The 26,596-nt window shown below is 42.2% G+C and overlaps 1 protein-coding gene across 1 annotated transcript in view; it reads left to right on the plus strand.

The window, feature by feature from the left end:
- Window positions 1–26,596, plus strand: part of Ca10 (carbonic anhydrase X) — a 359,930-nt gene that overhangs the window by 252,564 nt on the left and 80,770 nt on the right. The window contains exon 3 of the mRNA XM_013037785.1: window positions 14,545–14,730. Within this exon, the coding sequence (XP_012893239.1) occupies window positions 14,545–14,730 (186 nt within the window). The remainder of the gene's footprint in view (window positions 1–14,544; window positions 14,731–26,596) is intronic.

Consider the following 26,596-nt stretch of genomic DNA (forward strand, 5'->3'; position numbering starts at 1 on the left):
CTCTTCCGATATCAGCCAGATCAATAGTATCAACAGCTTCAGAGCCACTCAATACTTTTGTCATGGATGAGATTGTAGAGGACCATCTGCTTTCTTGTGGAAGATACCCAAAGTGCTGAAGTTAAGCTTTCTCAATAGCAATGAAAATTTCCCACCCCTCAGCACACCCTCCCCCACTCCCCCCCCATCCCCGGATAGTTTACTCTGTTGAGGATGCCAATTAGCTGGTATAACCCCTGTTTTGAAGCCATGATATACAATAGCAGTTACACAAAACAGAGCCATCTATTTCTGAAATACTGGTATTTTCTCACTCTGAAGGTGAAGTTCTAGCCACTGTGGTCAGCTACTTAATCATGTCTTTGGGCTTTATGTGGGTGACCATTTTTAGATTCTATTCTTATCAGCCAAAGGATGGACAAAAGGCAAAGAGCGTGAAGAGAGGGGAAAGTGAGCATGACAGAGAAGGCATCATGATGGGCTTTCTCTGATACAGAAGCACAGCAAGTTCGGAGGATCCATGCAGTCAGACAGAACACACTAGCAGGAACTTACTCCTTACAGACGGCATCCTTTCTAACATAATTCATTTCATATTGTGGTAGAAAAGATTGGACAGCCGTGGATTCAAATCCTCCTTCCTTTTCTTGTTACTGTGCAACCCTGGACAAAGGATTTAACCTCTTATACCCCAGGTTTCTTTATTAGTAAACCAAGAAAGTCATTCTTCCTACCCACCAAGGTTTCAGAGGAAGGTAAAGGAGCTGACCTTCGTTAATCGCTAGCAGAGACTATTACGCTGCCTCTCATACACGTGGACACAGATTCCCTGTGCAATCACCATACTTCACATTGAAACCAGTATTGATGTGGGTTTTCTTTTTTACATGAGCAACTTCAGAATGTCCTGGGAACCCAGGGCAGCCTATCAACCAAGATTGTGGGGCTCAAAAGGAGGGAGTCCTGGAAGGTGAGAATGGGAATCTGAAAAGAAAAAAAGTAGGTACACAGCAGGGCCTCGTGGTTAAAGGCCTGTGTGACACTCCAAAAATTAAACCAAGGTGCTTTGTCCAATACTCCAGGGACACCAAGGATCACTCCTGCCATTCCCTTCATATTTCCCCATTCCCAGCTCTTCCCTGCTCGAGATATCTGTGGACGCCCACATCCAGCCCATTGTACAGGGCCTGCTTCTCTGGGAAATGGCAATCCTTGTTCCTTAGGCTGAAGTCTTTTGTCCAGCTTGGAAGCAATATAGCAACTCTGTATGTAGTTCACACAGATTCGTTTCCATGTTATCCTAGAGCCCTGTGATCTGTGGACCCTCGCTGAGCCTCGGTTTCTTCATCCAATGGTGATAATAAGAATATCTACTTCCTTGAGCAGTGACAAGGATCAAATGGCTAAGGCAGTCCTAGTGAGAACCTCAGTGCCTAGTGACATTGACCCGTTATTAGTAGATATAACCTGTACTCAGAAAGTGTGATTCCCTTGACTTCTTGCTTCCCTGTATCCCTAGAAGATGGTGTCTTTCTCATGGGCATGCCTCACTGGTGAAGAGCTTTGGCAGAAGATGGCAGCAGCCATGTGAATCCAATCACCAGGGCATCAGGGGTGAAGGGAGTACTGTTTGTATATGAGGCTGCAGCTGACATTTATACCTCAGCTGAAGACCTTGAATCAAGGTCTTGAACCAGCACAAAGGACAGGTTCATTCGCACCCGCATAGCCTCTGAGAAATGCAAAGGATGTGAAAACCACACAGCAGTGAGGAATATCAGATGCTGTACAATTGCTAACTGACAAGACTAATCGCTTTGGTGGATATGGAATAAATGCCTGACCTTCAAGACAGGAACAAGGTTGTATGATCTTAGGGCATGGGGAAGAAAGGAAGGAATGGAAGATTGAAAGCATCTAGGACTTCTCCCTGATCACTGAATACAGAATAAATGGTTTCCTACTTCATGACATTGATCTTTTCATTAATTTAGTGACTCTTAGATTCATCTCCCTTTTTAGGAGGAATCTGAAGAGGCTCTTAATTTAGACAATGAGACACATTTATATAGTCCTAGCAAATAGCAGCAGGGCACACATTACCAGTTTCAATATCAGTAGTCTAGATCTACCAGCCAAGATAAGCATCATTTGGCTGCCCAGCCTCTGTCTGGTCTCCTGAATTACACTATGAATCCTACACATAGCAAAATAAATGGTGACAGATAGGAAACTAGCTGCCCTTTGGGTAGAAAATAAGTATGGCATGATCTTCCTAATTTATTCCTGGCCTGTTGAATACTCCTCAGAGCCTGGTGTCCTCGATCACTGCTTGGTTGGCCCACCCCAGTTCTTCACTCTGTTTACATGCAGGAGAACAGATTGGAAAAGAAGGTAGACCACACTACCACATCCAACACAGTGGTCACTCACCTCATGAGACTGTTACATATGGTCATCAAGCTAGGTGCCAGTCCTCACACCTCTAACCCTAGCTACTCAAAAGGCTGAATTGGGGCTAGGAAGGTGGCTCAGTGGTAGAGCGCTTGCCTTGCGTGCCTGAGGCCCTGGGTTCGATTCCTCAGCACCACATAAGCAAAAAGAAAAAAAGCCGGAAGTAGCGCTGTGGCTCAGGTGGTAGAGTGCTAGCCTTGAGCTGAAGAGCTGAGGGACAGCGCCCAGGCCCAGAGTTCAGGCACCACAACCAGACCCCCCCCCTCAAAAAAAAAAGGTTGAATAGTGAGGATCCTGGTTCAAAGCCAGCCCAGACAGAAATGTCCATGAGATTTTTAATCTCTAAGTAACTACCAAAAAGCTAGAAGTGGTGCTGTGGCTCAAATGGTAGAGTGCCAGACTTATGCAAAAAAGCCAAGCCACAGTGCTCAGGCCTTGAGTTCAAGTTCTAGGAATCTCAACACACACACACACACACACACACATACACACACACACAGGAGTCATTAGTCAGCATCCATGGCTGACTATAAAATACTGATATTTAAATCCCTGATATAAAATGAAATCGTATTTGCATATACCCTGTGCACATCTTCTTGTGTACCTGAAATAATCTCTAGATTACCTGCAATACCTAATACAATGTAATATCACATTAATAGTTGCTACAGTGTGTTGTTTATGGAAATGTGACAAGGAGAAAGTCTGCATGTGTTCAGAAGAGACATGATTATTCTTTTCAAATACTGAAAAGAAGTTGATCAACGATAGGTTGAATCCTCAGACACAGAACACACAGATACACACTGGATGTATTGGGTCCAGCGAAATGTACTCATCATTGTTTGGGCTCCTCTTTCTTTATTCCTGTGGCTAGTACATGAAACATGGCATCTGTAGCCAACTTCCATTGCTATGACACCAAACACCATACCACAGCCCAGACAGCTCCTGGCTATCTCATTTTTTTTTATTTTTTTTTATTGTAAAGATACTATACAGAGGGTTACAGTTACATGAGTGAGGTAATGAATACACTTCCTCTTGAACATTGTTACCCCCTCCATTGTTTTCCCCCTACCATCTCTTCCTTCCCTACCTTCCCCGAGGTTCTTTTTTTTTTTTTTGATTGTGATTAAGTGACTACATAATTTCCAGAATTTCACAGTATTGTGGAATAATGATGCTCATTTAAAGTCACAAGTTCATTTTAACTTTCCTGGAACAAATTGTCTATCACAGTCTGTAACATATAACGGTGTTCACATGTTATACACCATACATGTGATCAGCAGCGTGGGGATATTTAGTAGTGGTTCAACCAGATGAGCAGGAGTTCTTTGTTTCTTAAGTCCTGTTAGTTTTGTCGTATCACCTAACATTTTGGATTTAGCATGCATTTATCAGGGAGACCATGTACCGTTTGTCTCTTTGCTCTTGGCTTACCTCGCTCAACATGATTCCTTCTAGCTCCATCCATTTCCCTGCAAATCTGGCTATCTCATTTTAAAACTTACTTTGGCCAGCTGCTGCTGGTTCATGCCTGTAATCCTAGCTACTCAGAAGGCTGAGAATAGTGGTTCAAAGTCAGCCAGGGCAGGAAAGTCCTTAAGATATTTATCTCCAATGAGCCACCAAAAAGCCAGAAGTGGAGCCATGGCTCAAACACCCAGGCCCAAGAAGGACACAATACCAAAGGGTATGCAATGAAAAGTGGATCCTGGCACCCTGCCTTCCTGTTCCGGGGCTTCTTCTAGACCTCCTCTACCTATTCCATACTGTAGAGTCCTCCAAGATAGGAGATACAGGCTCCCCCATACCCAGCCCCCGCCCCAGTCTCTTCAACTCCTTGTCACCCACCTGACCTGTCATACTTACTTATGTGACTGCTATCAGTGTGGGCCCTTGATTATGGCTTAAGGTAGCACCTGGCAGCTCAGGATGAGCCAGGGTCTACAGGCCCAGGGACCCATGTGTGTTAGTGAGATATCTGTCACTGACAAACGCCTGAAAGAAGCCACTGATAAGAGCACAATTTTACTTTGTCTCTTGGTTTCAGAGGTTTGTCAGGGACAGGGAAGATCCCTGCCCGTGACCTCATGATCTACTTCTTCCAACTAGGAGCTCCCTTCTCATCATGCTATGCCCTCCCGAATCCCTCAAGGGATTCGTCCACAGCGTAGGTCACGAGCCTCAGGATCCCATCTCTTCCCAATGATTGGCTCCACCAGCTGGAGATGAAGTCTTCCAATACATAACCCTACAGGAGGAGAACTCCATATCCAAGCCACTCCACCATGGGAGTTAAATAATTACCCCCCACACACACACACACAATATAGAGAAATTAGATAGCCATGGAGACTTGCCATCTTATTTCTACTTTCTTTGAAAAAAAGGGGGGGAACTAGCATTGGGATTCTAACATCTGACTATTGAGACCAGGGAGGCCCACGTCGGGGGATGGAAAGATGGCAAAGTACACACACGACTGCACCTGTGTGTCCCGGAGATCCGCAGGTACCTCTCAAAAGGCATCTGCCTCTGTGAGGATGAAATAACTGGAGATCAGGAGTTTATTTGCCTAAAGCCCTGAGAATTAAAAGATTGAATTAAATGGCATTACGCTAGAAATAACCCTTTCCAAGGCAAGTTGTACTATGTTAATTAAAGTAGCCTCACCTTGAAATTTCACCATTTAGGGAAAAGCAGTAGCCTGAAGATGAAATCAATGCCTCATTCTCTACACATATTCAGAAAGAGGTTTGGTGTCATATCTTTAGAATCATCAAAGCAATCCCTGAAGGTACGGAGGAAAGATCAAGAAAATGACACTACTGGGTCCCCAACCCCAAGCATTAAACATCTGTCTGCCTCCATTCAAGTGAACTTCAAGAGAAGCCCAGAAAAGAAATCCAGCAGATTCCCAAGGCCCACCTCAGACCTATTGATTCAGACTAGAGGCCGGGCATGGGCCAGGAACTCAGATGAGGCTCAAAACAAAAAAATCCTGTGTGTTCTTGTTTAACAAACATAAAGACAAATCTAATTGGATCTATATCATCCTTTAAAACCATTGCATATATTCATTATCTTTATAGTTTATATCATAGACATAATGTGGATATGTCATAGATTCATAAAAATATAGTTAATAAATACAGCAACACAATAAAGTATATTTTTGTGTGCCCAGACACACTATAGGGGGATTTTCTCAATCCAAACGTGGGCTATTGTACATGGCTCAGGTAGGCTTCCAGCCCAGGAAATAGGCAGTGAAACCAATTTTCCCATTGGAGACAATCTGCTCCCAGTCTGATGGTGCCTGCCATCTTGGTTGCAGTTCTCTATTTATTCATGCAGGACCCTAGCTACTCACTAAAGTATCTCAACAATGAACAGTGAGGAGCTTAGCAAGAATTCTGCAGGGTCTCCAGGTGCTAAATGGCTAAGACTTATGGCAGTGTTAGTCCAGGTGAGGGATTCAGAGAACTAAACCTGAAACCACAGCTAAAATATAGCCACACAAATCACAGGAAAGGCACAAGGAAGCATTCAATGCATAGTCTGTGTTCTAACTCTGGCTCTTTAGCCCACTACTTATGAGACCCTGGACGAGTCACGTAACCCTAATCTCACTTGGAAATTGAGATCATGCCCACCTTTGCAGGCTCAATGTAGGAATATCATTTATTTTGTGCCAGTACTGGGGCTTGAACTTAGGGCCTGGGTCCTGTTCTTTAGCTCTTTTGCATAAGGCTGAAACTCTACCACTCTACTACTTCCCATTTTGGGCTGGTTAATTAGAGATAAGAGTCTCTTAGACTCCCTCACCCTACACCCCAGGCTAACTTTGAACTGTGATCCCCAGATCGCAACCTCCTGAGTAGCTTGGATTATAGGCATGAGCCACCAGTACCTGGCTGGTGTAGAGGTTTTTTTGTAAATGTTCATAAAGAATCTATACAGGCACAAGAGGCAAAGCTATTAGATTTAAATTTTACTTATAATATTAAATTATTATCAAAATTAATAACACCATTGGATGGAAGCAGTGGCTCCATAGGAAAATAGTATGTAGGATTCATACTCAGGATCTCATTTACCAGAACTGGGATGGGAAAACTCATTTGAGACAAGACTATTTGAGACACTATCCGCCCCCCCCCGCCCCCCTTGCTCAGGTACTGCAAAGACCTGATAGGCAAATGAAGAGCCTCTGTGCCCAGAAAGTGACAAAAAGGTACTCAGCCTTTGGCTGAGTACCTGTCATGGTACCCTGGAATGGGACAGAGGGAGAGAGAATTGTCTTCACCGCGTCTGTACCTTAGAGGACCAAGCAGTGTCTTTCACACCTGTTCTTCATTTCTCTGTCATTAACTCCAGCAGCCCTCAAGTTCAAAAGAGATTGCTGCCGAGGTGCTAACCTAGCATCCCTGTACAGTTTGCAAAGAAAAACTCATTATTTGAAGACTCAGGATTTCCATAAACAGATGTCATTTTTTAAAATAATATTAGGATTCGTATTATAATAGTGTGCCTGTGTGATCATTTCATCTAGGTTTTCAGGACTGATTTTTTTAAATGTATTTTATTGTTATTGTAGAGGTGATGTACAGAGGCGTGGGAGATACATGTCAGGTAATGAGTGCCTTTTTTTGGATCAGTGTCACCCTGTCCCTCATGCTCTCCCAGTCTTTCCTTCCCGTTCTCCCCCCACAAGTTGTAGAATTCATTTTCAACATAGTGTCTAGTGAGTAGCACTGCTGCATTGGTTCATCCTTTTTCCCGCCTTTTCTGTGCCCCCCCCGCCCTCCCAAATACAAATAAAGTAACAAATAAGACAAAAGGAAAAGACAACAAAAACAGCAGCAGCAACAACAAGATACACTCTTGTTTCCATTTCTTGGAGTCCATTTCATAAAATGTCATTTTATATGATCCGATGCACATACCTATTGAGCCTTTGTGATCCACTCCTATGAACAGCCTCCTTTGGGCTCACTGTGTGACTGTATAATGTATCATGTCCCTGTGTTTTTTTTTGGGGGGGGGTCCGGTCATGGAGCCTGAACTCTGGGTCTGGGCGCTGTCCCTCAGCTCTTCAGCTCAAGGCTAGCGCTCTACCACTTGAGCCACAGCGCCACTTCTGGCTTTTTTCTTTTTGCTTATGTGGTGCTGAGGAATTGAACCCAGGGCCTCAGGCATGCAAGGCAAGCACTCTACCACTGATCCACCTTCCCAGCCCACCCTGTGTATTTTTTTAAACCAGGATTGATTTGTAAAATCCTAGTCTTTTCACAGAGCTAAAAAGCAGGCTACGTCAGATGGGAAAGGAGAAAGATTAAATTCAGCATCGCTAAGGGAGAGACTCATCTTCTCTTCAGGGTTAAGACTAATGGGTGAAATCTTGAAAGTACTTCAACTCTTCTACCCAAGTCTACCCATCAGACACAGCTCAAAGCAGAGCACTCCAGTTTGGGTCCATTTTCTTTCTTACCCACCTATCAGCCATTCTCTTCCTGACATACAGGCTCCAAACAGTTTTCTTCTGCTTGCTTCCAAAGCTACAGTGCAAAAATACTCATTCCTAACATACCCCCTATTTCCATTCTCTCTTCTCAAGATCTAATTCCTTTTAGCTTTTACCATTAGAATGAAGCTCGCATAAAAAAAAAAAAAGAATCATTGGAACAAACACTGGGAAGAGCCTGCCACCCAGATGTATAGCATCATGGAAATGGTGCTGACAATGTCCGGCTGACTGCTTTTGCTTTTCTTTTTTCTATTTTCCTATGGGTTATGATTTTCATGTATATACACCTTTAGTGGTCCAGTCTTTCAAACTCAGAGTCAGTATAATTATGAACACAAAATACAAAAGTATATATCTATCTCACTATATAGATAGATCTATAGATCTCACTATATATATAGATCTATATATCTATCTCACTATATATAATATAGATCTCTATATATAGATAGAGATCTATATATAAATATAGATATATGCATATCTTTATGTAGAGATGGGGGCAAGTTGTGCTTCCCAGATCAAGGAACAAAGTCAGTATGGTAATTTCTAGTTTGCGTTTGTCACTCTTGATCAACTTGGACAACTTTTTCCGGTTCTCCAGATCTAATTTCCCAAATGTATTGAATAAGAAATGGGTTTTTATTCTTTCTTTTTTATTTATTTTGTGTGTGTGTGTGTGTGTGTGTGTGTGTGTGTGCTGGCCTGGGCCTGGGTGCTGTCCCTAAGAGGTTTTTGTTGTTGGTGTTTTGTTTTGCTCAAGGCTAGCACTCTGCTACTTGAGCCACAGTTCTACTCCTGGCTCTTGGGTGATTAATTGAAGATAAGAGGCTCATAGACTTCCCTGCCTGGGCAGGCAGGGAACCATGATCCTCCGGTTTTACCCTCCTGAGTAGCTAAGATTATGAGCAGGAGCCACTGCCCCCTGGCTTAAGCTCTGATTCTTTCTCAAGTCCTCTTAGCTCCTGCACCCACTGGAGCCTGATTTTGCCAATGTATTCATAAGTTCCACCGTAAGGGAGCCAGTGATTGAACTCCAATTGTTTCTGCCACATAGTTTCTCCTTGCAGGGATGCCTCCAGAACCTGAGCATGAACAGCCAGCCCACCAGCTTTTCGCATTCAGCTTTTACAGATCAGCCGCTTGGCATTGCAGCTACTCTGTAAGAAACCAGGCTCAGCAGTGTCCTTTTCCATCTCTAAGACTCACTAATCACATTGCAAAGAAGAACTATTACACACCTCAGCAGAGCAGTCAAAGACGTATAATAGGAAAACCAAGTTGCGAGGAAAGGACATCTAATTTATGTGACATGGATGTCAGACCTTCTTCACTAGCCCTCCTTGGCACTGATGGCCTTCCTAATTATGAGCTCAGCCATTCAGTTGCTAAGCCCACACTTGGCAGATAGGACCCATCTCTCAATTCCCAGCAGGTGGGAACTGGAATTACACAGGCGGACCTGAGTCTAGAAGCCCTCATGGGTGTTCAGCCCATGCCTGGATAAATTTAAACCCAATCTGGTACATCCATGTGGACATCAGATTTTAAGTTGATCTCTGACATAACTACATAAACTACATGGTTTCCCCTAACACTCTTTTTTGTGCCAACCTTTGACTTCTTCTCTTTCAGGAGATGTAGAATTTGGAATCAAATAGTTCTAGGCTAAGATGGTGTCTCTGACAATGTCTGCTCATGAATTTCTCAATGAAATCATGTAACCCATTGGAGCCTTCCTGGACCCACCTGAGAATGTAGATAGTGGTGTCTTTCTCACGAGAGTGAGGAAGGATGGGTGGGGGGTGACCTTTGTAAAGGCAGCAGGTGCATGGTCTGGAGCACACCACCATCATGGTATAGCTGTGGCCGTTGTGTAATCCTTCACCCAGTGTGTCAGTGTGGTCATGGGCTCTCATCAACTCACTGAAAGACAATCTGCTGACTAGGGCCTTCTCCTCATGGTGATGAGTGGTAGAAAAGCTATATTGTTTTTGAAACTGGCTCTACTTTCAAGTGGCTGAGATTTGGAGAACAGTGTTAGGGATGCTTGCATCCTGTGGGATGTGGTGTTGGGGATGACTACATCCTGTGTCAGAGAAAACACATACTATAGATTATATATGTGTACGCATATCCATTATAGATGTAATATGTATGTGATATGGTGCATACACGTGTGAACCTATAGCATATGCATGTAATATGTACACCTATATTCATTATTACACTCATCACCATGTTATATATAGACTAATTATTTGATTAGGAGCTGTTTAGAACAGATGCAATGAAGATGACAAATAGATCTAACTTTGTATAGAAACTTGGCTGGGCTATAGTGACCAAATATTTGGTCAAAGGTTATTCTGAATGTTTCTATAAGCATGTTTTTGAATGAGGTAAATATATATGTCAGTAGAATTTGCAGAAAGCAGATTGCCCTTGGTAATAAGAACAGGCCTCCGCCAATTAGTTGAAGGACTCTAGGGAACAGAAAGAATCAAACATGGCGTGGCACTTCCCTGAAGTGGAAGGAAATTTGCCTTGGGCTCTGTCCTGGATCTCAGTCCTGCAGATTTAAACTGAGCTGCAGCCTCACCTCCTCTGGAGGAGTCCCCAACCTCCTGGCCTGCTCTGCAGGCTTTATACATTGCTATGTGAGACAATCCTTAACAATGAATCTCTTACCAGCACTGGTGGCTCATGCCTATAATCCCAGCTACTCAGGAGGCTAAGATTTGAGGATCGTGGTTTGAAGCCAGCCTGGGCAAGAAAGTTCATGAGACTCTTATCTCCAATTAACCACCAGAAAGCTGGGCATAGAGCTGTTGCTCAAAGTGGTAGAGTGCTACCCTTGAGTGGAAAAAGCTCGGGGACACTGCCCAGGCCCTGAGTTCAAGCGCCATGATTGACCAAAACAAAAAACCAAGCAAAAAAAAACCCTACTTTTTTTTGTGTGTAAATCCACATACCTGTATACATCCCATTGCTTTGGCTTCTCTGGAGAACTCTTGACTAGCTTGATCTCCTGACCCACAAACCACTATGAGCTTCCTGCTCTATCAGCTTGCCTTCTTGAAAAAGATATTATATACTATGGCCCTGTTAGATGATCCACTAATGTTGTGAAAACTCTACACAATTTCATATCCTAGAGACACCCAGGGTCAAGTCTTGGCTCTGCCAGGACTGTTTGCCTTGGCGCAAGAAAGCAAGGCAGCAGCCAGGCAGGAGAGGCCAGGCCTATGGGATTGCTGTCCTTCACACAAGGATTTAATGTCCTGTCTTCCCATCAAAGGAGACACAAATGGCAAATGTCCTAGGGACCTCGCCATATTCAGGGCTGGGTTTTGCTGAAAGAGAAATCATGAGGGCTAACAGAAGAAGTTCAGCTTCAAAATACCATCTGCTATGAACAAGATCATAGCTGGATTATGGCTGCTTTTTTTTTTCAATGAGAGAAAATCCTGCCTTACCTTAAAGATGTACTGTTTCTCTCTCATTCAGTAGCATCCCCAGAATGAAAGGAAACATGGTCCCATTAAGAAGCAGCCTAGAAGATAGACATAGACAAACTGTGTTTGCTAAATGAGGATTGTCTAATATTTTTTTTAAATTATTAACCTTGGAGCAACTTGTTTTTGCTTTGTATGAGAACATAGAGCTTTTCCAAGGCCTTCAGTTAGATGATAGTGATAAGCATGTGATCTTGACAGTATATATGCAGAGCTCCTGTGGCTTGCTTGTCGCCACCGTTGGATGAAGCTCCACCCAATCGTGAGCTAATTTCAATGTCTCCAGGGAAAAGAAGCAAGGTGCTCTTTGACCATCAGGTTTCTCCAGGTCTTTTCCTAAGATGAAATTCGATAGTCTAGCGTCCAGTAGGACTCATCCGTGTTTCTTTTTCTTTTTTTCTTTTTTTACTATTACAGAGGTGGTATAGAGAGGGTAACAGCTACATAAGTAGGATAAAGAGTACATTTCTTTTCAAACAGTGCTACCCCCTCCCTGCTTTCTCCACCTCCCTCCAAGTTGTGAGGTTCATTTCCAACACAGTGTCTTGTGAGGATCGCTGTTGTGTTGGTTCATCCTTTGTCTACCATTTCTGTGGCTCTTCTTGCTTTCCCCACGTCAGATAAAATTACTATACAAGACAAAGGGTACTAAAATCAAAGACAGTGACCACAGGGAATAAACCAGAGGAAAGAAAGAAAGAAAGAAGAAATAGCTGACAACTACTAAGAAAACAAACAGGAAAAACCCTCTCGCTTCCATATCTTGGAGTCCATTTCAATTAGCATCATTTTATATGGGTATGTGTACATAGCTACTGAGCTATTTTCTCCTCTACTAGGACTATCCTAGCATAGGCTATTACAAATAAGGGAAACCATAGAGCCTCATCCATGCTTCTGAAAACAATTCTGCCACTTCCAGAACTGCCTGAGACCTACATTGACAACCAGAAAAAAGAAAGCCCAACATAGTTTGCATGTGAAAAGAGCTAAGATCTTTGCATTGGTTCACTTCAAGACTATCAGTCTTGAGTTTGCCACCTGATGGCTGTGCAATTCTGGACAAGGGACTAATTTCCACCAACCTTACTTCTCTCCCTCACTGGTAAGATGGGCATCGCACACATCTCTCAGCTCAAGTTGCAAAGAATTAAGACAAAAAAAAATCAAAAGAGCAGCGGGGAGCCAGAGACAACCTGAAGACCCCCAGCATCCTCTTCACTTCTCTGCTCAATTCTGTTTCCTGGTTTGCATAATAGAACTTTTTCCAACATGCTGTGCACCCAACTAGTTCACTGGAAACAAGTAATTAGCATTCCAGATAAAAATGACACTGTTGCAATGTTAATTATGGTAGTACAGATGTACCCTTCGATTTAGATATCATACATAACGTTGTCAAGTCTTTATTTTTAAATTAAAGTGCAACAAACCATACCCTGGCTACATATCTTTTTTTTTCTTGATTAATACAAATTAATGTTATTTCAGTGTCTAGGGAAAGGGTGAGAAAAAGGAGATGTCGCATCTGTTACCACACATAAATGGTAGGGGAGATGGGTTCCCACAACTTCCTGCCCCCATTCGGAGCTCTGCATAAAAGACAGTGAACTCATTGAGAGAAAGGATCTGCTGGAAGTGGAGTGTGGTGTTAAGTGGTAGCGCTCTCAGCTTTGAGGGGAAAAAAAAGCTAAGAGAAAGGATCTGCTCACCCCATGAACCCTAGCACAGATCCTAGTGCACTGAATATTTTCTGAGCAACTGGTAGAAGGAAGGAAGGGAGGGAGGGAGGATCAGTTGACAAAACATTCCACATTTGAGGACTGTAGCAATTAATTATGGATCCATGGGCAGTCAGTTCTTCTGGTCAAGACCAGTTACCTGGGGGAATCAGACAGGAACATCCAGTCTTGGATGGACTCTTCTAGCATGGCCCTTCCCACTCAAGTCTCATCCTCCAGCAGACCAGCCCAGATTCATTTGCATAGTTTTTCAATTCCCCAGTAATAAGCAAGAAATCATGAAAATACTCTCAAAGCCTGCTAACAGAACTAGCTCAATTGCCAAAGTAAGTGATTTGGAAAACCCAGAATCAATCAAGGAAGACAGAATGGAGTATTAGGACTAAGTCTTGGGAACTGAAAACTGGATTATTTGAGGGAGGTGGGAGAGATGGTATTAGGGTTTGAACTACTCAAGAGTCTCTGGCTTGACTTACTTGTTCAGCTGGTGTTCTACTATTGGAGCCACACCTCCAGTTCTGTTGTTTGCTGGTCATTTTTTTGAGACAAGTTCTCACTGACTTTTCTCCCCAGGCTGGTCTTCAACTGAGATCCTTCTGTTCTTAGCCTCCTAAATTGCAAGGGTTATAAGTTTGAGCAACGAGTACCTAGTAAAAATGGAACTCCTTTATGAATCTCTTCAGTTTGGCACTGAGGCTGTCAAGAGGGACTTGATGCTGGAGACTCTAGAAGGAAACATTCAATCTCACACTAGGGTCTGCTTTTAGCCATCTGTTGTGACTTTCTTATTTCTCATTTAGCCCTCTTAGAAGAATCACTACTCTATAAGAAATATACACATTATCCTGCCCATGTAATTGTAAACCCTCTGTACAGTATGTTCACAAAAAAATTAAATTAAATTTTAAAAAAAGAATCACTACTCTGCTTATTGCTCTTTCCTGTTTCTTCTTTTTTTATCTTTCTTTTTTTACAGCATCTATATCTTCCAAATACTTATGATGATCAGGACACATTCATTTCTCATAAGGTGCACTATGCAAAATATAAGTCACAGTGAGTGAAATATTTCCTTTGATTTCCTACATCCAATTCTGAAATGATAAAGTGGTTTATGTCTTGCAGAAAGTACTGTAGAAGCCAGCTGGTAAGACAGGTGGCAGGGCAGGTCTCCATGTCAATTTAGCCTATGTCTTCTCATTGGAAGAATTAGAAATAAAAGCATTAATCTACACACCATGCTGAAGTAGAAGAAAACCTTGTTTATCTGTTGCCCATTGTCTTACAGGTGAGTGGGACCATGTACAACACTGGAAGGCATGTGTCCCTCCGCCTGGACAAGGAACACTTGGTCAACATATCAGGAGGGCCTATGACGTATAGCCACCGGCTAGAGGAGATCCGGCTCCACTTTGGGAGTGAAGACAGCCAAGGATCGGAGCATCTCCTCAATGGACAGGCCTTCTCTGGGGAGGTACGTGGCTCTAAGTACTCATGTTAAATGCTAACTTCCAAGATTTGGTGCCTTTTCTTTTTAACCCAAAGTGGAATGACAGATGGGAAAATCTCTCTTGAATCTATGATATGAGAAGAACCGTGCCTCCTTTCTCTGTCTTTCCCACGTGGACATGGATCTATAAAAGAGCTTCCCGTATTTTTACAGGGAAGAATACAGTGAAACTGGGTATCTCCTGCTGAGCTTCACTACAAGTCTCTAGGGTCTCATGCCCTGATAAATCTCTGGAACATTCTTTTAAACCAAAATCCTGACCTTGTGTGCACCTCTTCACTTACATCTGCCGGTGGATTACATGAATTACATGAATTCTATAACTTTCCCTGATGGTAGCATAAGTCTTATTCGTTCAAAACTACAATGCACTGTGATAAGTGTTAGGCAGCTGAATAGTTTACCTGGCATTGTGTGAAACGGGAAAGGTCATTGTGTGCCACCACAGTTAGGGTCACTGTCTGCAACCATCAGACCAGACAAATGTCGGGCTACAGTCATGAGCCCAACCACACTTTCACTTACAGGATAAGAGGTGATATGATAATGTTTAGTTGTGACACTTGACAAGCAGGTTGTAAGTTAATGTGACCTGTAAGCCTCCATTACATTTGAGGGGAGCTATGAGGATCAGGGGTTCTCATATGCTGCATATCCTGTAACTAGCCTGATACCAATGACTCACATCTGTAATCTTAGCTACTCATGAGGCTGAGATCTGAGGATCATGGTTCAAAGCCAGTCCAGGCAGAAAAATCCATGAGACTCATATCTCCAATAAACTACCATAAAAGCCAGAAGTGGACCTACGGCTCAGGTGATAGAGCACTAGCACTGAGCAAAAAGTTGCCCAAGGACAGCATCCAGGCCCTGAGTTCAAGTCCTAAGACTGGCACAAAAGCAAAAACAAAACAGAAAAAAACAGCCGTGTAACTAGGTTAACAGTCCTCAGTAACTGATATCAGAAAGCTTTGAAAATATAGAAACATGCATCTTATAGGATCATCTTGATTTTTTTATAAATCAAAATCATGTTTAAACCTGGCATTACTTTTAAATGTGGTAGGAGCACATACAACAAGAAATAGATCCACACCTGAAGGAGTCCATTGGCCAGATTTTGGTGTGTGTTCAAAATGCATCAACTGAAAGCTTACCTAGAGACTTAGCTAGTTACCAAGGATATAGAGAATTTTTTTAAAGAACAAGAAGCAAAGAGTTCCTGCCCCAGTGAAGCTTAGAGAGTGTTATATTCAAATCATTAAAATCTAATGCCACGCTGTAATGGAGATGTACAAAGGCCCTGGCAGCCTCAAAGGAAGAAGGGACAATTTTTACTTGAAGGGGTCAGAGGAAAGCTTCACACGAGAGGTGCCCTTTGAACTTGGTGGTGAACAGAAGCAAGGAAAACAATTTAAAGAGCATAAGCTTTAGATTCAAAGGGCTTAGAATTATAGCTTCCACTTTGATACTCACTATGTTATCTTAGGATGATACTTAAAGCTTCCAAGGTACCATTTAGACACCTTTCAAGCTCATTTAAAAAATTCAAGTGAGGTGCCAATCGTAAGGAGCACTGGAAGTACTCAGTTGACAGATTAAAAGGATAAAGCAAGATACGGGTAGGCTGAGAAAAAGCTCCAAGGCACATCTGGGCACTGTCTGTTGAAAATACAACATGTAGATTTCATCAGCATAGTATCTATGATCTATTAGTAATGACTGCCTAGACAAGGGGGTTGGGCAGAAGTCTGTTTCTTGCTAGGATTGATTGAGGATGTCTGCTAAGGGCAAGTAAGCAATGAAAAGTTCCTGGAGTTGCCAGTCTTGAATAAGAGCATAGATAACAAGGAGCATGAGAAAAGTAAGAACACTGTTTCAGGAGAACAGGGAGACTGCCAGAATGAATCAGGGAATAGTTCAAGTGAGATGACGCTTCCTTTGAATCATACAGGTTATTCTTCTAAAGCTTATAATTATTTATTTGTTAAGTTACTTGCTCATTTGTTTGTTTGCTATTACTTCTTTGGTTTTCTTTTCTCCTTCACTGAACTCATTCCAGTGCCTATCACATGCCTCACTGTAGAAATATTTCTGTGATGTAAATAAATAAGCAAAAAACTCTAATTACTAAGCTAACATTTTTACATGGTGTCACCTGTTTCTTCATTAGAGAATAAAAATGGTTTGGAATTGTTACATGGGCAAATTATAATTTGAGGAGAAAATGAGTGCTTCCAATATCCTTAAGGGATACATAATAATTTGATCTCATGGTATATTAATTTTTTTAGAGTTATCCCAGACTGCAGGCGTTAGGTTCTCTAAACATTCTGCTCCTAGAAAGCCAGAGGTGATAATTTGCACCTATAATCCCCATGATTCAGAAGTTCATGGCCATCCTAGGCTTCATAGCAGGACTTTGTCCAAAAGAGGAAGGAAGGAAGGAAGGGAGGAAGGGAGGGAGGGAAGGAGAGAGGGAGGGAAGGAAGGGAGGAAGGAAGGAAGGAAGGAAGGAAGGAGATACATGTCAGAAAGCAAAAAGTCCTGTGATTAGATTTATGAAACATAGTCTCAACAGAACATTATTAAATGTACTCAGTGAAGAGATCATTTGGCAAAGAATATTTTTAAACAGAGCTGCAAAAATAACCTACTCATGGCATTATAAAAATATAGATGTCTGTGTCCTTCCCTGAAGCAACTGACTCAACATCTCAAGAAGTGGGAACAGGGGTATGTGCATTTTTCCCCAAAAGAATTTGGCTAGCAACAAATATGATCATTGCACTCTATTGTAATTATCCCAGTTTTCTCAGTAGTGGAAACCTAAAAAAAAGTTACTATGTGAAAAGTGAAACCCCTTGGTAATTGTATCTTGGACATAATAAACTAGGATGCTATAAGACAGATGAGATTTAGGAAGTAGAAGGACCACACTCATACATCCACTGTTCCAAGGCAGGTTTGCACATCAGTGTCAGTAGAAGTACAGTTTCACCTGACTCTGAGTAAGCCACACCAGTTGTATTATATTTCTTTCCACATCCTTCAGCATGAGAGATCTATAGACAAATTGGTGCTGGTTTAGTGCAGGAGATCAGAATTTAAGAGGTTCTAAAATATTAGATAGATAGTTGGTCTTAGAAATATTTAATGGGCTCTAGTAAGCAAGAAGAACTTAGAACTTCATATCTTCTATATAGCATGAGGGGAAAGATCTAGGGCCAGGAAGTGGAAGCTACAGAAAGACAAAGTTCAACTAAACATATGTTGTAGCAACAAGAGCTGTCCATCAATGAAATGAGTTTGCTTTTGAAAGAAGTAAATTCACATTGCTGGAATCATTTAGCACTAAACAGAAACTGGCATCTTTATAAAAAAAAATAACCGTTGGCTTTGATGCATCTTCAATAGCCAAATTTCACAGGATCTATGATTTTCTTATTGACATTTCCTCCAGTAAGATCCCACAGAGGGCTATCGCCCTATAGCTTAATTTTGAGCTACCTTTGGTTTGGCTTGAAGCCATCCTTCACCCCTATTTTGGGCTACCCTCTAGGGACCCCAAGCAGACACTTCTTGTAATAGAGAATGTGTTTATTTTGTTGACAGTGAGTAATCGCATTGCCATCTGCCCGGTCTATCAGGACTGATCATGATAAGTCAATTAATGCCAGCCATTTTCCTTGGCATGGTGCAGCAGTCCTTATCTGAAGAGCTGCAGATTAATTGCAGTCTTGTCTAGTGAGGTTATTATAATTGATGGTAAGCATTTGCTTTGTTTTGTAAAGCTGCATGGATGTATGACATAGTCAGCAACTACATTTTTATAAAAATTATTCATGTCCTACACGGAGAACCCCTGGATGCCTTGTTGAGGGCTGGTGATAAATGAATGTGTTCAGGAATTCAAGTGTCTCCATTTTTTTTTGAAGAAAAGGAAAATTAACTGTTTTTAATAAGTAAGACCCTTAGCTTGCTAATCATGTCTAAGTACTTAGATTGATATCCAGTATAAAGTAGGGTACTTATGAAAAGAAACAAATACATTAGCCAGGCAAAAGATAATAGTAGGAAAGAACCACACATGAGGAGGAGGTTGCGGGAACGGAACTAGGCATGAGAAAATCTTTCCTATTTGGGAGAAATTATGCAAATTCATTTTGAAAACCTTCTTCAGCTTCTTTTCAGTGGGGCAAAGGGATACTCCAAGAATGGTGCCATTCATCTCACAGAGCCTCTGGGGCCTGGTCCTTACGCCATTATCTGCTGTTTGCAAGGCTATTGTGCTTCTGTGTGGCCAGATATGAGGTAGATATAGGCTGGCCTTGAGATTCTGTCTAGAGAAGCCTGAAGTCTGTTGAGGGAAATGTGTATTGATTATCGGTGAATATATATAATTAATATTATATTAATTACATATATTAATACATGGATATATATTAATATGTTCACATTGACTATACATGGAGCTAGAGAGAGAGAGATTAAGGTTTGAGAGAGATTTGAGGTTTATTCTGGAAGATGGTTATGAAATGGCTGTCTTCGGGTCATATTAAGAAAGAGTAAGCATGGGTAAGCCTGGTACTGGTGGCTCACACCTGTAATTCTAGCTACTCAGGAGGCTGGGATCTGAGGATGGCAGTTCGAAGCCAGCCCAGGCAGGGGAAGTCCATGAGTCTCTTATCTCCAATTAATGACCAAAAACCAGAAGTGGAACTGTAATTCAAGTGGTAGAGTGCTAGACTTGAGTGAATAAAAGATAAGCAAGAGCACAGGCCCTGAGTTTAAGCTCCAATATTGCGGGGAGGGGGGGATAGATACAGAGAGAGAGAGAGAGAGAATTGGTGAGCAGCTTGCAGACTGATACCACACACTTGCTGCTCACTCTGAAGGTGAAACAGCATTTCTAGATCTCAAGCTCTAGAGCCTGTGATCCTCCTCAACACACAGCAAAGTAAGGAAAAAGTCCAAGGCGATTGCTATGGTGATATGGATTTGATTCGTCTAAGTGAAAAGGAGAAAATTCAAGTCATATAGAAGATAAGGTGTTCTCTCTTTTTGGTAGCTTTGAGTCTAAAAAGAGAAAACAATTGTCTCAGAATCAAGGAGCCAATTATTTTCATTCTTGAGAGATTGGTTTCAGAAAAGCAACACAAATTTGGAGGAATAAGCAATGAACACCAATTGTCCTAAAACATGCTGGGGTGTGGAAAGTGCTGAGCAACCAACTGAGAATCAAGGCCCTAAGTCAGCATCCCAGGGTGTAGGGTGGGAGCTGCTCCAGTTCTCTCATTAGCACTTTGCTGTGGAGCTGGGACCACCTGGTAGAGATGCTCTATTGGCACCACTGGAGATTGAGAGGAAAGGCGCATTGAAACGTTTAGGAACAATAAGAATGTGAGTATTCTATTGGGACGTGCTGCTGTGCGCCATGAGAAAGATGTTCCTCCAGCTCCAGCTCTCTGCTCTCTGTTAAAGCTTTCCCCATTCCCTTCCAAGTTCCTAGCCAAGCAGGTTGAACCTCCTCTTATCTTTTGGAGATCCAGTCCAGTCATCTATTATAGGCTAAGTCAAGCCTAGGAGCTAAGAACGGTTTGCCATTTTAAAATGTCACAAAATGATCACAATAACAATGATACTCAGTAGAACTTTACAACTTGGCAGTGGGGGAGGGGAGTAGGGAATGGTAAATGGGAGAAAATGAGGGAGGGGGTAAAAGTGTTCAAAAAGAAATGTACTCTTTACTTTACTTATGTAACTATAACCCCCCGTTCATTACCTTTACAATAATTTTTTTTTAAAAACTATAGATTTTGATAAAGAAGAAGAAAGGAAGGGAGGGAGGGAGGAAGGAAGGAAGGAAGGAAGGAAGGAAGGAAGGAAGGAAGGAAGGAAGGAAGGAAGGAAGGAAGGAAGGAGATACATGTCAGAAAGGAAGGGGGGAGAAGGGGAAGGGGGAGGGAAATGGAAAGGGGAGAAAGCAACAGCATAGACCATATGTGGCCTGGAAAAAAAAACCCGAATGTTTCTTAGTCTTAAACATAAAAAGTCATCTGCTGGCCACAATCTGGGATGGCAGCTCCCTCTGCAGATCGTGTGCCCGATTGAACTGACTTCTGTTGGAACTATGCCACAGTGCCAATGGGCATTTCATCTTGAGCATGGTTGTGGTCTTCCTACCTTGTACATTGTCGAATACATGAAGGCAGTCAGCCAGTTTGCTAGATGGAAGAAGGAATAATTTTGTATGTGTGCCAGTAATGGAACTTGAATTCAGGGCCTTGAGCTCTTACTTGATGTGTAGGCTCAAAGCTGGTGCCCTACCACTTGGGCCACAGTTCCGCTTTTGGCATTTTTTGCTGGTTAATTGGAGATAAGAGACTCACAGACTTTTCTACCCAGACTAGCTTCAAACTGTAATTCCCAGATCTCAGCCCCTTGAGTAGCCTACTAGCCACTACCACCCAGCTTAACAAATCTCTTATGCAAAGAGTTACTCATCTTCACACAACTCACACCTAACACAGTGCCTGGACTTACAGAAAAGGCTTAAGCAATGCTTGTAGAATGAGCCCTGCAATCAGTGAGACCATCATTATTAATGTCCCAGGGTGGGGGAAAAATCCTTATAGGCTTTTCTCCCCTCAACTCCTGAGCTGTGTTGTACTCATCGACTATACAGGAAATATACAGCCCTACTTAAACTGAAGATGAAGTGTTTCAATAAAAGTTACCCAAAGCATCAAATTCTATTAGAAACTGGAAAACAGGGGACGTGATTTAGCTCATAATTACCAATAAGACGTCTACTGGGATTTCTTTGGGAAAGGCGATTGCTTTGTGAAATCCACAAGGTATTTATAAAGCAATAACCTAGCCCTAGTGTAAATATGGTCGCAAATACAAACAGGAGTGAACAATTAAGTGTCAACCTGGAGGGATTTCTGATTCACTGGAGGGACAAGGCCCAGATTGGAATTGATGACTATGCAACACAACCCAGACCTTGCCTCCACCCCGCCCATATGTGGCTATGGAACCTTACTGCCAACATTTGGCCACTGGCTACTTGTTTTGCGATCCACTATGTACCACAGTGAATAAAACAGAAGTTTAAAAAAAATCCCTGCCTCTAAGGTATTCATATCCCAGTGAGGGTGGAGAGGTAATAAATAACAAACATAGTAGATTCATATGATCAGAAGATGACAATTAAAAAAAAACCATAAGGACAGACCTAGAGCAACGTAAGGAGACAGATGGTGAAGGGAGAAGGCAGCCAGTGACAAGTTAAATAGGGAGGCCATCGAGGCCTTGTTGAGATGATGTTTCCTGAGCAGTGTCCAGGAGAATGACATCCCACCCAGAGAGAGTATCTAGCACAATAGCTCTGGTGTGGGACAGGGCTATGAGCATTTAAGAAAGAGCAGAAACAGCACACACACGCATAAAGTCACCTAAGAAAATGGGAGGCCAGGTACTGCTGAAGAACACACCAACTTTGTATGGACTTTGGCTTTGACTTGGAATACAACCTAAAGCATAGTGACATAAATTCTCCCCCATTTAATCAATAAATACTAGCTTACTGTGGTTGCTCTTAATGTTATCTCATTCTCACCTGGTTTGGTGTGGGGGTGAGGGGGTAAGGGAGATGTTGCAGTGGTGGGAACTAAAGTCTCAAACCATTCAGGCAATAAATGACCAAGATTGGATTTCACTCCCATCTTCTGATTCACAGCTCTGCTTAAAGTAGGCTATGTTTTCTCCATCAACTCCATATTAGTGATGACTTGTCAATCCTGGCTCTACCCCAGAGAGGAAAGTTCAAGATAGCTTAGCCATAGCGCCTGCCTTTAGGAATCTATAATGCTAGCAGAGGATCCTATCTTCCCAATCCAAGTATTAATTCCCTGCAGTCACAGAGTATCATACATGTGATGAACTGAGTAAATAGCCAAGTAAAGAGACTCAGGGAGGGAACAAAGGTAACGTAACAGACTGTAGCTTTCCAAGTGCTTAAATCATCCCCAGTATATTTTAAACTAAATTTCTAGTCATAATGACAAGCCTAATCACATTAATGTCAATATTAGCAGAAGTTCTAGAATTTTTTATGCTAAATTATTCACAGATTCAAGGTAAGTGAATTCTTCAGGGTACCTGGGAGGAGCAAAGGAATAATTGAGAGCTAGAATAATTGATTTAGATTTCTTCCCTCTAGCCCTGGAATTACTCCCAGTATCAAACTAGGGAGCTTGTCTTTGCCAATGCTGGAAGCCAAAGTTCTCTGTTTTGGGATCCAGGCCCACCCAGAGTGAACACAGTGGTCTCTGAGAAGCAAAGCAAACAGGGGGTCAGGAGCCCAGATGGTGGCCAGGCCCAATACAAACACACCCACAAGTAGATGATGACTGATCTATGGGGTAGGAAGGATTCCTCTTGGACATACTTACAGTTACTTCTTCAGCCCAGTTGAGCTGGAAACTTCCTCAATTGCCAATTGGGGATGGAAACAGCACAGCAACCACACACACAAACCACACACACACACACACACACACACACACACACACACACACACACACACACACGCTGCCAAAATAAAACTGCATTTGAAAACAACTTGCTGATGTCTTCCCACCATCCCATCGGTATCATCCTTACAGGGATCCCAATCTGTATCCTTCCTCTGGCCTGCTCCCAGGATAGAATTTTGACAGCCATCATTCTCTTCCTCTCAGTGCTCATCTACACCTTGTGCTGTTTCTTCTAAAAGCAGAGGGAGCCGTATGACATTATAAAATTAATTGTAAAGAGAGGAATTAACTGGAATTTAATCAGGCATTAGCTGTCACCATGGAGACCATCACTGTCATCACTTTATAGGTCTTGAACTGAGGCCTCACTTTATTTAGAACCAGGGACACCATAGTGAGAGGGATGAGTTTTCTCTCTCAGTGCGTCCGTGAACTCGCCAGACCTTTAAACACATTCCCAAAGCTATGGGAAGAAAAACGGATTGACCATTGTCAACCAGTCCCTGGGAACTTGTGCAGAGGGTCCAGGAAAGATTGCATCTCCTACTTTGAGACAGATGAGACTTCAAAGGAGCACTTCTGCTTGAAGCCTCTACTGCAGTGGATGGGTCACACAGGTGTCTTTAAGATTGCCTCTTCTAATACATCTAGATGTAGAGATAAAGGAAAAGAAAAATCAAATGCCAGAACCAGCAAAACACCTGCCTTGAGGTCACTGAGATTTAGTGGCAGAATTACAATCAGAATCTAAGTTTCCTGGATCTTATTTTACATTTTAAATTTTTTCAGAGGAAATTTAAAATTCAAGCAAATCCCAAGATTCAAAAGCCTTTTAGGCCATTTGATTTAGTTACCTAACAGACCAGATTTAGTCCAAGAATCAGATTTCCTGAGCTACTGAACAAAGCCCCATGACAAGGATGTTGACAGAGCCAACCTCACGCCTAGTTACTCAAGAGGCTGAGATCTGAGGATCGTGGTTCAAAGCCAGTTGGGGCAAGAAAGTCTGTGAGACTCTCAATTAACCACCAGAAAACCGGAAGTGGCGCGGTGGCTCAAAGCGCTGGCTTGGGACAGGACCCAAATCCTGAATTCAAGCCCCACAACTGAAAAAAAAAATAAGTGATGATAAGTTTTACAACTAAGCAATAAAGAGCATCCACAAGAAAATGGAAACACATGTCACCAAGTTATATCTCCCCTAAAACGACCACCAAGGCTAGAGTGAATCATAATAATGTCGAATTGAGGACACAATTGATAATAACATCCAAGTGGACACAAAAGATCAGATCTTGAAGCTCTTCTTATCTCAGCATGAAAACACGATCATCCAGTTACATCAAGAAGCTAAGAATGTGTGGGCATAGCTCTATGCACTTTAAATACTTCCACCTATGTGGGAGAATTCCCAGTCTCCAGAGGAGCTCAGTAATAGTAAATGTAAGTAATCTAGATGATAATATTGCAAAATTAAACCATTAGACATCTAGCCACTTCACGGATGTGCTGCTATACAATTCAAAATAAAGCTGTTTAAAAAAAATACCACCCAAATTCATTCGCTCTGACATATCGATAAACTTGTGCTGAAACAAAGCTAATCATCTCGATGGTGCCAACTTAATTGCCCGCCAGTTGACAGGTAATAAACAGACCTGAGGATTAAAATATGAACTAATTACTGTACTTCAATTCCATTTACTTGATTTCATGTTCCATTAAGTTTTTGCATCAGTTCTGGTGGAAGACTTGATTGATGGTCACCCCAAATGAATGGCGCCACTTAGTTGCCTGTGGCACGCTCATGTTCTGAATTGGCTGGAAAGGGCAGAAAATCCTGGACACTAAATAGTTAGCTGAAGCAGCCTCCGATACAGTAAGTGAAGGTAATTATCCATTCCCAAATACCAGCCAGAGTCAGCATCTATAAATCTATCCCACCTCAGCACAGAAAGGGCAGCACGGAGATGGCTTTCATGATTATTCATTGGATCTGCTTGTGAGAGGCAGTCTCCAGGAGCGATGGTTGCTTTGGCTCAAAGAGGACTGTAGGGAAGGCGAGACCAGCATGCTAAAGGGAAAGGGCCTGTGGACCTAAGAGTCACGCACACACTTGGTTTACCAAACGGAGGGCAACCTTTTGAGACGTAATATCTGACTTCAGCACAGAAATGGTGGGATAAAGGGTAAGCTAATTCAGCAGTGATACTCACTAGATGCTAAGTTGAAAGTGAACCATGCAACTGGTGGGGGAGGGGGAAGGGAGGAAAAAAACTGGAAGAAAATGAGGGAAGAGGTGACACTGTGCAAGAAGAAATGTACTTGTTACTTGACTTATGAAACTGTAAACCCTCACTTCCCCCATATATCACCCTTACCATAAAAAATTTGGAAGAAAATAGAATATCTCACTTCAAGGATCTGCCAGTGACTCATGCCTGTAATCCTAGCTACTCAGGAGGCTGAGATCTGAGGATCATGGTTCAAAGCCAGCTGGGGCAGGAGAGTCCCCATGAGATTCCTATTTCCCATTAACCATTCAAAAACTGGAAGTATGGTGGCTCAAAGTGATAGAGTGCTAGCCTTGAAGGACAGTGCTCAAGCTCTGAGTTCAAGCCCTATGACAGACAAATAGGAAATCTGCTCTGTCACTAGTTGTAAGATCTGGATAAAGGAAACAGTAGGTAAGTCATTTTGTTTCTTTAAGTCTTTTAAATTGTGAGATGGCACTAAATGCTGTTGGGTCTTGTCTTTAATCCTAGCTACTCAGGAGACAGATCTGAAGATAAAGGTTCAAAGCCACCCCAGACAGACAAATCCAAGAGACTCTTATCTCCAATTAAACATCAAAAAGCTGAAAGTGTTATTGCTCAAGTGGCAGAGTTCCAACATGGAATGAAAATACCAGTCAAGAGCGAGCTAAAGCCTCAGAACCAGCACACACACAAAAATGAAATTCTAGAAGCTGATGATGTTCATCCTGTTTTATTATAGGGTAATTGTGCAATTAAATTTTTTTAAAACACAAAAAAACAGCTCATGTGATAGAGCTTTTTAAGCCTTAAAGTGTTGTTCAAGTCAGTTATTCACCAGTCTTACCAGAACTCAAATAGTCCAAATCCCTTACTGATAGGATATATTATTAAGAAACTCACAATGAACTAGTGAAGGTAATCACTACCATGAGCCTGTGGGGCCTGAACTCTGGGCCTGAACACTGTCCCTCAGCTCTTCAGCTCAAGGCTAGCACTCTACCACTTGAGTCACAGCGCCACTTCTGG

Source organism: Dipodomys ordii, unplaced genomic scaffold (genome assembly GCF_000151885.1).
Source record: "Dipodomys ordii isolate 6190 unplaced genomic scaffold, Dord_2.0 Scaffold7, whole genome shotgun sequence".
NCBI lineage: Eukaryota > Metazoa > Chordata > Mammalia > Rodentia > Heteromyidae > Dipodomys > Dipodomys ordii.